We start from the raw sequence: 16,667 nt of genomic DNA, 5'->3' as shown, positions 1-16,667 counted from the left end.
TACATTGTCAACTTAACCGGAAATATTTCCTGTGATGTGTTTCTTCCATAGCCTTGATAGGCAAAGTGATCACTTGGTAAGCAAGGTCTGTTTTAATATACCTAAAATGTAAACAAATCCAGGAACAAGCAGACAATATATACTTGCTGGGGTGAGGGGTCTATTCCAGGAAGCAAACTAAAAAGATTTAGGGGTCATGGTGTATAATCAGCTGAACATGAACTCACCCAAACATGTGACAACTAGCCAAAAGAACTAACTTCCGGGCTGCATAAAGAGGTGGATCTTAAGCAAAAGTTCTTCCCCTGTATCTAGCACCAGGGCAGCCTCTGTTTGAATACCCGTCATGTTCTGTTGCTCATAATTCATAAAGGATGTTGATAAACTGAAGAAGGTTCACAAAACAAAGGTTTAGAAACATGCCTAATTGTGACTAGATTCAAAGAACTCTAGTTTAAAAAGACTAATGTATGACTTCATTACAGCCTCTATCTACAAGAAAACAAGTCAATAATTAGCTCTTCAATCTAGTAGACAAAAGGGCTGGAAGTTGAAGCTGGACAATTTCAGACTAGAAATAAAAAGTGAACAGTGGGAGTAATTGATCCCTTGTAAACTGAGTCTGATGGAGTCTATCCAGGGATGTAATAGTGTAGTCAATTGACATTAACCAATAAGCTTTTGCTTATCAGTTAAGTACATGCATTTCTCCCCTCCCCTCCCCTGCCAGTAAATTGTTTAGCAGCATGCAGCTCTGCTCTGTCTTGGCACATACCAGGTCTGGAAGCTACCCTAATGTCAGGTAGTGCCAGGACTGAACCAAGCTGCCTTTCCACCCAACTAATACAATTTAAATGCAGAACTACACCAGGGGTAGTTCTGGACCCTGGACCACAAGCCAGGACTGAGTGCTTTAACTGCCTTCCCACCTCAACTACTCAATTAGCAAGCTACCTGCTTCTTAACATCCCAATCTTTTAAAATCATGTTGGATTTCCACACTCATCTTCCCCCTCGAGCTATGCTTTAGGAATACTTTGGGGTGAATTCTCTTGCCTGTTTTGAACAGGAAGTCCGATTAGGTGATGGCAATGAGCACTTGGAGCCTTGGACTGCATTAATTCTGTGGTTTCCTATGCATGAACCTCTCTTCTGGGACCTCAGCTCACACTTTACCCTGCAAGTCTGAGGTAGCCATGTAAGTCTAACCGAAAAAACAAAAAATGTCCTGCAGCACCTTAGACTAACAACAACCACCAGATTTTAGTTCCTTCTCATCCCAAAAGTGATCACTTAGAGTACTTGGTAAGATTTCAGATGTGTGGGTATGGGGGGAGGGCCATTTTTGCTAATCCAGACAATTTTAAAATTATCAAGCTGTTCTGACTGTTCATTGTTTTGATTTTAAGCATTAGTAATAACTCTAGAACAGCAGTTCCCAACCTTTTTCAGATGGGTTACCAAGTCTTCCTGAATTGTCAAAATGGATCCCCAAGACAATTCAAAAAATGGGGGGAGGAGGAGGAACAGAGCCACCTGGGAAGACACTTGGTGACCCTTTTGAAATGTAATGGCAACCTATAGGTTGGGAAACCCTGCTCTTGAAAAATCTGGGAGCAGGGATTTGTTGCAAGGACAGCACTTTGACTTGTCCGTCTGGAATACTCTACTGCAGTAGTAGCATCCAGTCCAGAAGGATTGTTGACTACATTGGCACTGAAGTTACAGCAGGGATGAGTTAACTCGCTTATTAGTAAAGGGAAATTAATCTAACATTGCTTTGGTGAGGAGATGGACTATTACCTGTTAGATCCTTTTACTATTTTGGATCTGACAAACCCTTGGTTTTAGGCATTTAATTCAGCAGTCAAGAAATTGGGTCCTGTTGTAACTTATTTATTGATCCTGCTTCTTAAGGAATTGAATTACTTAGTCTTTTCACTACAATACCAGGCATATTAAACAAAATTTAGGACTGTTTCACAAACAGGAAACATGAAAACTATTTAATTAACCTTACTTTTAATCTAGAGTGTCTGCAACATTTTCACTTTGTTGCTGTGGAGCAAAATTTAAATAGAAAGCTCTCCAATGACCAGATTTAGACAGCATCACCGCCATGGACAAGGATATCCTGAACTCTACATTTGTTTCACCCAGCTACTGCTGGGTGCTAAATTATGAAAATGAACTTCACATAGCACATCTGAACTTACACGTGCAGTATAGCTGCTTTTTAAATAAATGCCTTTACTCAAAGACAGATTGGAACATTTCTTGTCCCACCTTAATATAAGATTCTCTCTCTTTGTCTGACATACGTGTCACTAGCTCTGGATTGTCATTAATTTCACTGTATAAGTGGGGCTGTCCAGCCACCATTATTGTAGGATCCAGTGTTTCCTGCTCGTCTTGTTCTAAGTCACTCCCTGCTGCTTTCACTACCACAGGTTTTGCATGTTTGGACTCCTCCTCTGATTCACTGGTTTCACTTTCTGACTCATGCAGCTTTTTTTGGGCAAGAAGAGGGGCATGCCCTGTGCCAGAGGAAGACTTCGATTCATGGATGAGAAGAGTCCTTATTACTTCATTATCAGTAACCACTTCTTTGACAGTGTCATCCATTTCTGTTTAAAAATAAAAGCACCAAATAAGCCACAAAGAATCAACATGTAAAAAGACTGGTAGTTTTGAACAATTGTTGTAAATGTTTGACATTTACAATCCAAAAACATCTTTCATAAGGGAGTGGTTTCCTATTTATTTATAAGCAGGGTATAAGCAGCATATTAAAGTAGAATGGGGAGATATGGACAGTAACTGTATCTCTAGCTCTCCTTTACATTTTTAAAGAGCCATCTCAAATGTAGTACCTAATACGAAGCATACCTATTTCAATGTTTAAAACATGGCACCCTGATTTTTCTGAAATTCAGCTCCAGATGCATCAGTTAGGAAACTCACACACAATTCTAATTTTAAGCTGCATCTTGTCACTTTTACTGCCCCCCCCCCCACTGAAATTCTGAACAGGATCATATTTTATTCAACTAGTCTAATGATTTTTCCTCTGGCTAATGCTTATTTCCTTCTAATCAATAGACTGGATCTCCAGCATTATATACAGAATATTGCTTTTAATCTTCACATCTTGGTTCATAAAAGAACAACCCAAGCCTCTCATGTTCAACTATTGGAGGCTGATGTCAGTGTTTTTACTAGTGAGTCAGGAGTCTCTGTTCAAAAAGGAACAATTTTCAAAGAGTGGTGGGGGTGCTCAGCATTTTTTGAAAGTTAGTACATTTTAAAGTGTTTCTAGGCTAGGGAACACACTGAATTACCATTTGAATAATCTGGTCCTGTATAGATTTATATTTGTAAAAGGTGAGAAAGTAGTAGTATCAACTACTCTTACCTCATACCATAGATTCAGATTGAGTTTGGGTGTCTTTCTAAAAGATTCATTCTGTCTTGAGAGCCTTCAAGGGATGAAACAAATCACCAAATTCCTTGGCAAGATGTTCCACGATTAGATACCACGACTAAGCATTCACCTTCGTTCCAGCAGGAATTTATCTAGCTTCGACTTCCAACCATTGACTCTTGTTATGCTTTTGTCTGCTGCAATCAAGAACCCTCTATTCTCAGAGGTCTCTCTTTGAAGGTACTGGAAGAGCTTTACAATAATGGATTCTATGTAACAAGTAGTTATTTTAAAACTTAAGGCTACTAAAGACAGGGTTTTTTTAGAACTTGGTTCTGGAAGCAAGTTTAAGTTGTATTTAGGTACCTACATGAAGACAGTTTTCAAAAGTGCTGAGCATCCACCTACTAAAGTGAGGCCGAGGGGAGAATTAGTTATAGCACAACCCTAACCAGATGGCCATTGAAAACACAAGCATATATTCCAGTCTTAGATTCTCAAACTTTGTCTTACCAACATTGGTGTCAGTAGTATTTGAAGATGCTCCCTCTACAGTACTTTGTGACATCCATATAGGATGTTCTTTAGTCACCTTTTCTTTCTCTTTCTTTGGCTCAGAATCTTGGACCTCAATGACCAAGTTTTGAACATACATATTATTGACAGATGAATTCTTGTTAGCCCACTTCTCAGGACGGCTACTGGAGTCCAGGATGCTTGAACATACCTTCTGTTCAAAGCTGAAGGGAAAAAAAAAAGTGTAATTCTTGCTTGGAGGGAGGTATCACTCTCAAATGCCCACGTATTTAAAAGCCTCCCTGCCCCCCCCCCACACACACACACCACGACCACCACCTCACAATCAAAGAAACTTAGAAGATTAAAGTGTGATGTAGCTGGCCACACTTAACAGATAAAATTCTCCTTCCCAATGCATGATTAATGTATGTAGTGCTGAGTCCTTAATAGCTGCATACCCTCCTCTAAAATACATTTTTGCATCATTTTTTTTCCCCCCCACAAGACATAAGATCAGACATACTGCATCAGACCAAAGGTCCATCTAGCCCAGTATTCTGGCTTCTGACAGTGGCCAATGCCAGGTGCCCCAGAGGGAATGAACAAAGCAGGTCATTAAGTGATTCCATCCCCTATCCTCCATTCTCAGCTTCTGGCAAATAGAGGCTAAGGACACCATCCTTGCACATCCTAGCTAATAGCTCCTTGCTCCTCTTAACCTATCCTCCATTATTTTTTCTAGCTCTTTTTTTGAACCCTGTTTTAGTCTTGACCATCACAACATTCTGGCACGGAATGCTACAGGTTGACTTGTGTGAAGTAGTACATACACTCTCCCACAGTAGAGAGCAAAATATGAGAGAGTAGCCAACATAAGTATCGAGAGAAATATAATGTAAGATATGGAAAGACCTCTCTTCTTGCTTTTTAAAAAAAGTGAAAAAAATGCATTTGACAGGTAAATACACACATTTCACATTCACTACTTAAGGAGCTTTTAAAGTGCCACCTGCTATAGATATGCCAAACACAAGACAGGTCTGTACGTTAAGCAGTAGTTAAATACAGAACAAGACAAATAGTGTAGAAATAGAGCAGTGAAACTAGAATATTGCATAGCAGAGGATTTTAGAATTATTAGCATCCATGCATGGAACTTGGCACTTATTCAGTAGGAAGTTGTTTCACAGAAGCATTAAAGATATTCTAGGCTTTGTGAAAGGATGATAAAGTTTAGAGGTGACAAGGAGATGTTGGTAGGTGTGCTGGCAGAGATCTAAATAGGGATGAAGATAGAAATTGGAAAGTAGGTACAGAATAAATAGCAGTAGTCTAGGAAAGCAAAGCTTACCAATGAATAGTTTTGGGACTGGAATTTAGGAAATGTAGAAAAGGAAGCCGATGTGCTTGAGGGCCTGGAGTGCTGGAAAGGAGGCAGAGAGGAATCAAATTTGACATCAAACCTACAAGCTTGGGCAATAGGAAAGATTGTGGAAAGGGAAGAGGATGGGACTTAAGTGGCAAAGTTCACAAAAAAACCTGATAAGGCAGATTTGGGAGTCATTGGTAACAGTATCAGCAATGAGGAGGAACATAGGCAAGAGTCATTTCAGTGAAGGAAAGTTGGGGAAAGCCATGTGGCAAAAGAATAGGAGGCTGCTTACCCAAGGTATGGAGGTCAAACGAGAGAAGAAAAAAGGTTCTGCGAGAGTGAATCCAGTGGGGTTTAAAAAAAAAAAAAGAAAATGAAAATAATGGCATGTTTGAATGTAGAATGGAAAATTAAGACAAGTGAAAGGTTCTGGGAGCAAAAGAGCAAGTAACTGGGCTGGAGAGAAATAGAAAGAAGAGATTGGCATTGAAAAAATAAGAGGCAGGAAGGAGAGCCTATAAAATCATGTAGTAGCAACTTCCTAGGCAAATACAGAGAAGGGATAGGCTGGTAAAGAGGGCATACACACACACACAAAAGCAAGCTTAGATGCACAGCTATCAGAACTAAAATTCCTTATGTAAAAATAGGCCTTAGTGGACTTCTGAAAGTCAAGTTTTGATTCTAACGAGAATCATTTTGCCTCCTGATCTTGTCTACTTTGTGCTCCACTTACGTAGAAGGAAAGATTACAATTTCAGCTCAAGCTACTCTCTGAAGTGAGCCAGAAAACATCTTGCTTCCTTACATTAGAACTTGTATTGAGAAGACATTTCTCAAAATACCTTTCTGATAGTTCTGGGATTTCTGTTGGTTGAGGCTCAAGCAAATCATGCGGTAGAACAACATCTTCAGTCTCACGCAGTAGTGCAAAGATGGGTTCAATTTGTTCATTAAATTTTGCTAACAAGGTTCGAGCATCTCGTTTGGGAAGTGCAGAAGCATCCTCCTCAACTTCAGCATTACAGTAGGTGCAACGGAAAGTCTCTGCAACATAACCCCAGTTTGAAATTCATGTGTTACTAAAAGATGCAAAAAAGTTTAGCAGTGATCTTTACCAAGGAATCTGCTACCCAAATAAATTTTTTGAAAAATCAACTCAATTTTGTGCTACAACAGGTTATACTGGTTGAAGGGATTAAAAATAAACTTGAAGTCATTAATTTCCAAAAATTAATTAAGTTGCTGATATTGTTCCTGCCTCTGAATCCTCAGGAACAATTTAAGGATTCACATTTGCATCTGATTTTGCACACATTCGCTACACGAAAGATCCACACAAATGATGAGAGGAAAGAGATATGTTGTGCATTTGGCAAAATCTTCTGTATAGTCAGTTTCTTCTCTCTGTAGATCTTATACTCATTCACTCATCTTAGATGTAACATGATCTACATCTAACATGAGTAACATGGAAGAAGAGGTAAAATATTTTTAAGTAGATTTGATATTAAAGCAGTGTGCTTTTAAGTACAGGAGTGATTTCTAGCTAAGCCGTGCATGAAAACCAGTACTTTTACCTCAAGCAACCTGTTTGAAGTATATAGTCTTACTCCCAAACTGTTACCACCAGCAGCTTCCATCTTTGTTTCAAGGATTACAGATTAAATTTGTTCAGTTTACAAGCCTGAGGATTTTGCGAGCACACAGCACTGCAAATTTCCCTTCCAATCTTATTTATAAACAAACAACAAAACAAAGCAGGCTCTGTTCATCCATCCTTACAGCTGTCCATAGTGTAAGTGCCCTTAGATTGCTATTAGGAATTTAATAAAGTATAGTATTTCAGTCTGGTGTTGAGTTTATTTACTGTTGGTTAAAACAGAGGGGGAAGGGTGGTATAAACATCTCCTTTCTACAGACAGAGCAACTGAGAGACGGAGTCTTCCAAAAGCCATGTAGCAAGTCAGGGGCTGAGCTGTCCAGCCAGTTTGAAATGCAACTTCTTGTTCTGTTGGCTTGAAGAAACTCCCAAGCTCTATTGACAGCTCAGCCCCCCACTTGCTACATGGCTTTTGGAAGACACGGACCTGTGTCTCAGTTGCCCTGTCTGTAGAAAGGAGATGCTTATACCCTCCCCCTCTCTGGTATTGAGATTATTTACTGTTAGTTAAAACAAATTGAAATACTGTACTTCATTAATTCCTAATAGTATCTTGCTTCAGGATCTTCACGCACGTACAATCATTAATTTAACCTCAGAAATGAGCAACTTACTTACATTTTACATGCGAGGAAGTTAAAACACACATGACTTGGTTACACTACTTGGCCAAGTCCATAGCAGAACTGAAACTAAAATCTGAATCCCTGTTAGGGTTGCCAGATGGTTTCAACAAAAATATAGGACACACTTGTTATGTAGATTGCAATGTAATGTCATCTTATTTAGAAAATACCAGACATTTATAATGTCTCAATTGGTTTCCTGATCAGAAAGCTCAAATACTGGACTGTCCAGTTCAAAAGTCGGACCCCTGGGAATCCTAATCCCAGTACTGTATCTTAGCTACAAGAATATCCTCCCTCTTTACCACAACCCACTCTATAAGCCCAGTTAGTTCCTTGGACTTTTTGGTGGTCAAAAGTCCAAACAAAATCCAACCAACCTGTTTTTATTACAAAAGGCACACAGGTGTAGCTGCATTTAATACTGCCAATGATTTCCTGCAGGATGAGAGCAGATGAACAGTCTAGCTGCAATACCTGTGAATATGTCAAAGAGCTGATTTACTTCCAGGTCTGTGTAAGTGCTGAAGCAAGACGGACACTTGAAAGAGGACCTGGTGGTTGAATCCCGCTCATCTGCTTCTATCTTCCGACGCACATGATCCAGCTTGTACTTCACAACATCAACCAGTACCTTGTAGTTGATGTAGTAGTAATTATGCCTTGTACTCTTCCCATTGGGCCCTGTTTCAACTCGCATGCGCAGCTTAACAAATTTGTCTGCCTTCAGTGTGTTGAGGACAGTGCGCAACTGTTTGCGTTCATACTTGAGTAGCAGCAACAAGTCATCCTCCTTCACACAGGGGTATCGGATCAATACGTCAAGGACCAGTGAATACTCTACTCCATAGAAGCCACGCACCATGTATTTGGCCAGCCGCTTCAGTGTTGCAGGGACTTCTATAATAATGTCTTGATCTCCCATCAGGAACTAAACTGTCAGAAAGAACAATGTTAGTATACACCTACACATCATTAAAATGTTTGGTTAATCTGTGGATAGATCAGACCCAGAGATGTTCCAAAGAAGGTCATCTGCAATTCTGCTTTTTCAATAGGAGCCTAAATCTGCATTCAGCACTACCACATATGGATACTCAAATCTTATTGAATGCTTACGAGCCTAGCTGCAGTTTAATGAGTGTCCATGTAACAGATGTCCCCTGCTGAGTAAGAGCCCACAGAATAAAGTGTGGGAGAAGGGGTTTGAAACATTCAGTCAGGTTCCTCTGAAGAATTTTCCCTTAGGCTGTCTCCTGCAGGTACAGGGAACAGTGGTGATAACTTGGTTTCTGAAGGTCACCTACCCTGCCGTCCAGACTATAGTTTGCTTTCAGCTCGATTTGTAGATTATGCTAGTTAGGTCTGAAGTGAACATTGTGTGCCCTGTGTGGAATTTACAAGGCTAAACAGAAATCTCTGCCAGTGTCACGTGATTGCTGGTATGAAATGAATAAAATAGTTTAACATACCTCATGTGACACCATTTTAAGCTATAAACACAAGAGAGCAGCATAAAGATAGAACTATCTTCTCAACACCCGACTTCTGTCAAAATGCAGGACAATGTAGCACTTTAAAGACTAACAAGATGGTTTATTAGATGATGAGCTTTCGTGGGCCAGACCCACTTCCTCAGATCAAAACTGACTTCTGTCCAGACTGTAAAGGAATGAGGCTACATTTACACTACACAAGTTCTTGCGCAAGAGCACATCCACACCTCAAAGCACATCATAAAAACAATGTGCTTTTGTGCAAGAGAGCATCCACACTGCATGGATGCTCTTGCACAAGAAAGCTCTGAGAGCCATCAGAGCACCTGTGCTTTTTCCCATAGGAGCATCTACACTTGCCTTCTTGCAAAATAGCGGTAGCGCTAAAAGCAGTTATGCCTCAGAAAAGGAGGTTTACCTACAGCAGAAAAAGCCCTCTGTTCTGCCGTTTTACTGCCCATTTCATTGCGCAAGAGCTCATTTGAGGTGTGGATGCTCTGCAGGTTTTTGTGCAAAAACCTTGTAGTGTAGACATAGCCCAAATGTCCAGGAACCCAGAAGAGGCAGGGGAAAGAGGTCTTAGGCCTACTCCAGGCTTCCCCCAACATCCTCCTGTAACAGGGTGCAGTATAAAACTGTTCACCTGGTCCATTGCTACCTAGGGTTTGGGTTGGGATTGTGACAGGGATTTTTCCCTTGTGTTGGGACTGGTGTCCAGCGCTTGTATATAGCACAGATTTGGTGGCTTTGTTGCTAATCAGTCTAGTTAGCAAAATTAGAGACTATAATAGAAGTTAAGTTCATAACCACCATTACTATTCACTGTGAGCAGAGGAAAACCTGTTCTCTGAGTACGTCCCAAATAAAGCAGCCATCTTGAGTCAGTAGGTGAAAGTTGTGCACTATCCTATAACATTTCATGCAGCATTTTTTATCCAGAGCACTTTCCAAAATAGATACATAAAGCTCAGCTGGAATGTGCGGCCATGTTCTCAGTTCTTTCAACTGAGGCACAAGATGGGTGGATGAGTTGAGGGATTGTTTGTGTAATGACACTGAGCAAACTTTCTCCTCTTGCAAAATGCCTCATATACTCTCCAAAGTTCACACAGAGCTCCAGTTTTAAGGCCAAGTCAGAATACTTCTCACAGCAAACTGCGTGGAGCTCAGTCTATCTACCTTGAGGATAAACAGTTAACCCAGTTCTGCTCAGGTTTGAAGGGGTGTCTAATGAGCTCAAAATTTGTGCCTAAACTACTCTGCCACCATTTCAGCATGGCTTAGGAGCCACATTGCTGTTTCTCTGTCATTGTTTTCCTAGATCAGATTCACTTTCCACTGTAAATGCTTCTGCCAAACTCTCTCCCCTCTTCAAACACCTTGTATTTCTCATTTTATGTATATCCTGATCTCCTCAGAAATGCAGTACAATTATGCTCTTGACAGTAAGTAGCCATCTCCTCTGTGCAGGGCTACGCCAAGCTGCAGCAGACACCAATTGACTTTGCACTACAATAATCTACTTAATCATTAATACATAAACAATGCATTGTCCCCCTGCGAGGTAATTCAGTAACATTAACCCTATTTTATAGATAGCTTCTCTGACTTCCTAAGAGACTTGCCCAAAGCCACCCAGGAATTTACTGGCAGAAGCAGTAGAGCCCAGGAGCTCTATTCTCTTGCCAGAAGAGACAAGCAGCTATTAGTGAGCCAGAGGGGAGAGGTGTGTAACTGAGGGTGGTAGAAAGTAAGATCCCATGTCTCTTGCAGGCCATTGTCCTTCCAAAGAGCCCCACCCCTTCCTACCGGTCACTGAGACAGTGGGGGTCCTCACCTGATGACAATCCCACCATTGACTAAAAGGCAGGGGTGAGAGAATAGCTCAACCACTCCCACATTCCCTACCGAGCAATGCTGCTTTGACACTGCACATCATGGCATCTCGCTGGCTGGAGTAGGACCCTTTTTTCCTTATCTAAATTTCCTTTCTTTAAGCTGTGTAGTAACATACTCTCACCTGCAAATAATTTCATTGGCCTGACAGCTGGCCCACATATTCATTAGGTCTTTCCCACCCACATCCCCAAGTCATTACATGGGAGTGACTGTAAACTAAATGCCAGCTTTGCGTTAAGCAAGAGGACCATAGCATAGGTGCCCACACAGGGGAATCAGCTCAGTATTATCTCTGTTTGAGACACAGAAGTAGAGATACAGAGATTAAGTGATTAACTGGAGGCACTGTAATATGATAGTGGAGACCTAGAGTTAACTGCTAGGAGCCATAATTTCTGGCTTCTTGTGAGACAGGAGCAAATCTCTGAGCTGCTGGGACACAGAGCCCTACTAGCTTCAACAGGGATCTATTTACATTCCATAATTTGCCAGATCAGCATCTCAAGTCCCCATGCAAGGAAGCCAAGTATATTTGCAACTTCTTGAACAAGTATGACTTTGATTTTTAGAACGATTTAGGAACAGTTCTCCTTAAAATTGTGTTTTAGGTCAGCTGTAGCCCACACCATTGTTAAGATCAGATTTGGTTCCAGCAGAATGGGAGTTCCCTAATGCATTATTTAACAGGGCCTATTAGATACTGCACACAACTTTCAATTTCCAAACAAGTGCAAAGCCCATTTAATTTCTATGAAGGGAAGATGCTTTGCATCCAGAAAGCTGTTCCATCCCGCAGCTCCAAAGCTCTCTCGTGGACAGGAATGGGAACTAACCCTCCCACCACCAAGAGATCACTTGCCAGTGTTAGTGTTAAAAAAAAAAAAATACAACCAAACTCCACTAGCTCATAGGCAATCAGGTATGCTAGCTAGCTCTACTACTCAGGAAAAAGTCTTGAGTAAGGAATGTGGAAACTACCCTCAGAGCTGTTTTTACTTACATAAGGCTTACATAAGGTTACTTACCTAAAAGCCATCCTACACAATGTGTGTAGCAGGATTTTCAAAAATCAGTTACTCAAGGTTAATTTCTTACCATAAGTATTAAGAAATGAAGAAAAAAGTGTCTCACAATCATTCTATAAGTGCTAGGTTTGATCAATCTACACATTTTAAAATACAAAAATGAGGGGGACTGTTATTATATCAAAGCCTCTAGCAAGTCTTAAACCATCAAGAAATTTGAATTAAACCTTTAATTATTACCTCTTTGGGAGCAGGCAGGACCAACTTTCCTGGAAAGTTTCTGATTTAATTTTGTAGCAGATACAGCCCTTTTCCAAAGAGTCATAAGCAACCCTCACCCAAGCTTAACTCTTTACTTTCTTCTTCCTAGGCCTATCAATTATGAGTTACAGCTGATAGCCATCTGAAAGGAGCCGCACTCAGTAATTCTCTAGCACCTGAATGAAATCAACATTTAAATTACACCATGCTAAATGTCAGCAATGCAAATATCATTGTAAAACAAACATACCAGAGCAGCCAAGAGATTGAAATTATTATGGTTAGTGCAATCAGCAAGTAGCCTTCTTCATTAGCTGTTCTGTAGAAGATTAATATTATCAGCATAATTCAGCAATGTGGAAAACAACAGTGGGCATGTGGAATTACTAAGCTGATTTCTATTACTTATTTCCTAAAGCTGACAGAAAATCTTTTTTTTCAGTGTGAAAAAGCTAAAGCTAAACCCAAGTCCTTTTAGTTGGTTGTACAACAGCTCGTCAGCCTGACCAGTTTTAACTTGCATTTAGCTAGGGTTGCCAAATGGTTTTAACAAAAATACCGGACACACTTGACATTACATCACATCTTCAGAAAATACCAGACATTTATATTTTCTCAATTTGTTTCCCGAACAGAAAGCTCAAATACTAGACTGTCCAGTTCAAAACAGGACACCTGGCAACTCTACATTTAGCATTTTCACAGCAATATAGTTTGATTACCTCCTGCAGGAGAGAGAATGGAACTTATTTATGTACAGCAGTATTTTTCATGTTTGGAGCCCTTTGCAGATATTAAGACGTTAATCCTGACAACATCTGCATGACATAGGGAAGTAAGAGGGTAATTTAATCTTATGTTTAGATGGCGGAAACTAAGATAGAAAAATTAAGACAAGGCCAGAGGGTGTCAGAGCCAGACTTAGAACACTGCAGAGCTGACCTCCAAGTCCCATGGTTTGATTATCAGACAACATCACCTACACATGTTTCCATTTGTTCCTGTTTGTGGAGACTAGAGGATGACCATATGAGTTCTACAAGCACATGACACATATTAGTACCTCACCACATTGTTTTCTGTTCCTGGAAATTGCCTAGCAGGGAGGTGCGGGTGGGGTGGGAGGACCTGTGTGCATGCAGAGCCCCACTAAAATCAATAGAGAAGCTTGCAAGGTCAAGTGCCAAGTGTGATTGCAGGAGCTTAAGCCTATAAAACATTGGGTGCAAGAATTCAGGGACAGGACCAGTCATAACACAGGCTCCACAACTTCCTCAATATAATTCCTAGAGCAGATCTTCAGCAAAACAACTGATCTTGATTTTAAAAATTGTTGGTGAAGGAGCATAAAACATGAACCTTGGTAAATTGTGCCAATGGTTGATCACTCGCTGAGAAAAATGTATGTCTAATTTATTTCACTTGATGAGAATTTGAAAAAATATATTACACAAGTGCCAAGAATCCAGTAACACTGCTGACCTCACGAGTAATTTAAAATGTTTAATTGCAGCTGCTTTAGGCTGTCTGCTAACATGACTATTTTATTTTAATACCTTAGGTAAAACAGTGATTTTGTGACTGGTAGGGGTACTTAAAGCACTTACTACTCCTTTGATTTATCTAGAAATTGATACACCATCCAGAAGGGACAGATGAACAACACTTTGCTCATATGCTAGGTATGAACTGCTCTGCAGCTGTTCACACACAAAACAAATGCTATCTATAATATACATTAAATTTAAGAGGCTGTTGGTAAAAACCATACACTCTTGCTCATAATTACACAGAGCTGGAGGCCTGGAACTAATTCCACATATAACCATATTAATTCACTCCTTGAAATCCTGCAAAGCAAGTAACCGGTTTTACAGTTCATAAAAAATTTCCAGTGCCATTCATGCACAGTTCTTATGGATGTAAAGAGATGCTGGGTCATACGTGCATATTGCATGTTTAAGCATTAGAGAGTATGAATGCTTTTCCACATATCAGTTTGCCAAGACCTACATTTTTGGTTGCATACTGAAACTATTTCAATAGCTGATTGAATTTGACTAGCCTACTGTTAAAACACAAGAGGGAGTGTAGGAAAAAAAGTTGGGGAGGGAGGATCAATAATGATATATTTTAATAAAGCGTGATTTTAGAACAGTGATCATATAAACTGATTTTTCCTAACATTTCATAATTACCTTTTAAAAGTTAGAATTAAAATAAAAAATGAATTTCTTCCCTTTTCTGAATGTATTAAAATTGCTAGTGGCACTTAGTCCATCCTTTCCAAATGAATGTTTCTTAAAGTGCACAAACAGCAGTTCAAATGCCAAAAGGTAGGTATTTCAATCATTTGAGTCCCCCCCCCCCTCCCAAACTCTAACAAAGCATTTACAACCTTATGTATAGGATGGGGTGGGCAATAATTTTTGCAGAGGGGCCACTTCATGAATTTTGGCAGTGGGGCCTTAGGTAAAAAGGGGCTGTTCCCTGTGGGCATGGCCCACCCCTGGCAGGGAGAGGAGATTTCATATGCTCCCAGGCCCTCTAGGCATGACCCACTGCTGAGGGCGGTGGAGCGTGCAAAATCTTTACCCTCCACTCTACCAGGGGCACACAGTGCCTAGAGCAAACCGCCAGCCATTCTGAACAGCAGGTAGCTCCCTCTGGTGCTGTGAATCCCTTGGGAGAGGACGAGATTGTGCAATCTCCTATCCTTAGGGGATATTTGGCCTGGGGGCAGGGGAGCAGCAGCGCAGTCACAGGCCAAATCTTGCCCACCTCTAGTATATAAGGTGGTATCATCTGCCCATTATGATCTCATGCATCAAATGATTGTTGAAAATGCAGTGTAGGTTTATGGCTCATGCACTCAAAAACTCCTAACTTATTTAACACCCAATATTGAGGCAATGATTTTTCATCTTTTCAGCACTTTGCAAATGTATGGAGTAAAATAAGTTGCATGCAGCTGTCTGAAACCAGTTAATATTTTAAAGTAGAGTGTGAATTTAACATATGCATGACCAACATATTCTTAATCACATTTAGTTCTGTTGTCTGTTTTTTAAAACAGTTAAGCACTACAGTACAGTGAATACTAAAAAACTTAAGAAATCTTGCTTTTTAGGAATATTTTTGGCCATTGAATATAAAACATTGGCCTTCACTCACCATGAGAAAACTATCTAGTCTCTTATACTCCCCCCCTCCTTTCATATATTAAAAAAAAAATCCCCGAAATGACAGTGCTATGTTAACAGAAGGTAGCCTCTGTTTGGATGCAGTTAAACTTACTGACAAAGTCTCCTAAGCCATTTTAATGATATATCCTGGCACCTGCTGAAACAAACTGTTGAATCTAATTTCTTTCATAGCTTGAAAAGCCAGAAAGTTATAATAGCAATCACAACCATTTGATACACAAGGCCCTCATATTTATTAACTATTGCAAATACCAATAGTTTCCTAAAATTAAAATCAGTACTCAAAATAGCCATTTGTGTGTGACAGCACTTCTCTGAAATTTTTTGAACTTATGTGATAGTATCAGATGGGTAAGTGAAAAAACCTCCAGTATGACCCCAAGTACATAGAGCACAAGTTAATGATGTGTGTACACTATTTTGGCTTTTAAGTTGGAACTGTTCATGATGGTTATTTTGAAATGCAATAGTTTGGCTTTTTATTTAAAAATTTTGTTTTGTTCAAAAGTTGCTATTTACTTAGCTACAGGTTGCAAAAAACCTAAAAAAAAATAAAAAAAAAAATAAATCTGGTGAGGAGGGGAAATTAAAAAAAAAAAAAAAACAAGAGGGGAAATAAATAAAAAAATCACTTGGAACAAATTTCAGTCCAACCAAAGAAGAACAACAAAATCAGTTTCACTGTGAAACAAGTGGATTTTTTTGATTTTTTCAGTTCTACCCATGAACAGAAAAAAACCCCACACCACATTTACTCAGCTCTAATAAGCATCTTAAACTTTTCCTTGCAATTTCAGCATCATCCCAATTTATTAGTTCTGGTTTCTATATTTCCTTTGTCCTCTGTAACGATCTAACAATTGAATAATAGAACCAACATTACTGGTCTTTGAAATACTTCCTGATGCAAATACATCCTCCTTCTCTGCTGTTCAGCTTTCCATTATGAAAGTATCTGTTAATTTAATAATTGGTGTTTATGTTCCTCACAGGATAATTTCCCTTCTTTATAAAAGCTGTTTGCAATGTCCTAGTTTCGTTGCAAGTGACAGACTTAGTAAATTAGATTACAGATGTATGCATAGGTGTCTTGTGCACAAGTGACTCAGACACAGACACTTTGGAAGCCAAAAAAATAAAGAGATATTCTCTAGGAATATTGCATAGTGCTAATAT

The 16,667-nt window shown here is 39.7% G+C and overlaps 1 protein-coding gene across 4 annotated transcripts; it reads right to left on the bottom strand.

The window, feature by feature from the left end:
- Window positions 1-1,880: 1,880 nt before the first annotated feature.
- LOC102453757 (general transcription factor IIE subunit 1-like) lies at window positions 1,881-16,654 on the bottom strand. 4 transcript variants are annotated; one of them, XM_075931183.1, is made up of 5 exons: window positions 12,265-16,654; window positions 8,082-8,540; window positions 6,161-6,362; window positions 3,938-4,164; window positions 1,881-2,627 (listed from the first exon to the last, which is right to left on the bottom strand). In XM_075931183.1, the coding sequence occupies exons 2-5, from the start codon at window positions 8,527-8,529 to the stop codon at window positions 2,251-2,253; spliced, it is 1,254 nt and encodes a 417-aa protein (XP_075787298.1). In that variant the 5' UTR covers window positions 8,530-8,540; window positions 12,265-16,654; the 3' UTR covers window positions 1,881-2,250. The 4 variants fall into 4 exon arrangements, with proteins under 4 accessions (XP_075787298.1, XP_075787300.1, XP_075787301.1 ...); XM_075931185.1 differs by having other exon boundaries at window positions 8,082-8,535; XM_075931186.1 differs by lacking the exon at window positions 12,265-16,654 and adding an exon at window positions 12,025-12,161.
- Window positions 16,655-16,667: the final 13 nt, after the last annotated feature.

This window comes from Pelodiscus sinensis, chromosome 5 (assembly GCF_049634645.1).
Source record: "Pelodiscus sinensis isolate JC-2024 chromosome 5, ASM4963464v1, whole genome shotgun sequence".
NCBI lineage: Eukaryota > Metazoa > Chordata > Testudines > Trionychidae > Pelodiscus > Pelodiscus sinensis.
The sequence above is the reverse complement of the archived record's forward strand: the minus strand, read 5'-3'. Positions and strand labels throughout refer to the sequence as shown.